Below are 575 nucleotides of genomic sequence, written 5' to 3' on the forward strand. Positions count from 1 at the left end.
TGTTGGGGCAAAGTGGGGAGGCAGGCGGTGTTTGGCAATCCTGGGGACGCCACTTGGACCCAAGGGGGGTGGGGGCCGAGAGCTGCCGGCGCGCCTCGGCTGCGCTTTGCGCACTCGCCGTTGCCGCCGCCGCGGGGGCCAGCGGGGCAGTCCCGGAGGCCGCCGCAGCCGTCGGGGAGCGCTGCGCCCCGGCCCCCAGCGCCACAAGAGCAACGCATGTCAACGCGTGAATAAATCGGCTCGAGGCAGGAAGGGCCCCGCCACAAGTGCGCGCAAGCTGGGCTCAGCGCCCGTGCGAACGCGCGCGCGCGCGCGCGCCTTGAAGAAGGCGTGTGCGCGTATCGCAGCGCTGCCGTCGGGCCCCGCGCCGAGGCGGCGCTGGGGGTCCCGCGTGAGGAGGCCCTTGAGCAGCGCCAGCGCCGCGGGTGACAGGAACTTGGGCCACTTGACCTTGGCGGTGGTGATCTGCTGCTGCAGCACCTGCCGGCTCTTGGCCCTGAACGGCGGCACGCCGGCCAGCATCTTGGGCGCGAGGGGGTATGCAGATTGTGTGTGTGTATGTGTGTGTGTGAGAG

General features: G+C 71.5%; 1 protein-coding gene across 1 annotated transcript in view; it reads right to left on the reverse strand.

Moving 5' to 3' along the window:
• MNEG_7534 (hypothetical protein) overlaps window positions 1-522 on the reverse strand; it is a gene marked incomplete at both ends in the record, with an annotated part of 1,596 nt that extends 1,074 nt beyond the window's left edge. The window contains one exon of the mRNA XM_014043999.1: window positions 301-522. Coding sequence (XP_013899453.1) covers window positions 301-522 — 222 coding nt within the window. The remainder of the gene's footprint in view (window positions 1-300) is intronic.
• Between the last annotated feature and the right edge of the window lie 53 nt (window positions 523-575).

The sequence above is a fragment of the Monoraphidium neglectum genome, assembly GCF_000611645.1.
Source record: "Monoraphidium neglectum strain SAG 48.87 unplaced genomic scaffold scaffold01340, whole genome shotgun sequence".
Lineage (NCBI taxonomy): Eukaryota > Viridiplantae > Chlorophyta > Chlorophyceae > Sphaeropleales > Selenastraceae > Monoraphidium > Monoraphidium neglectum.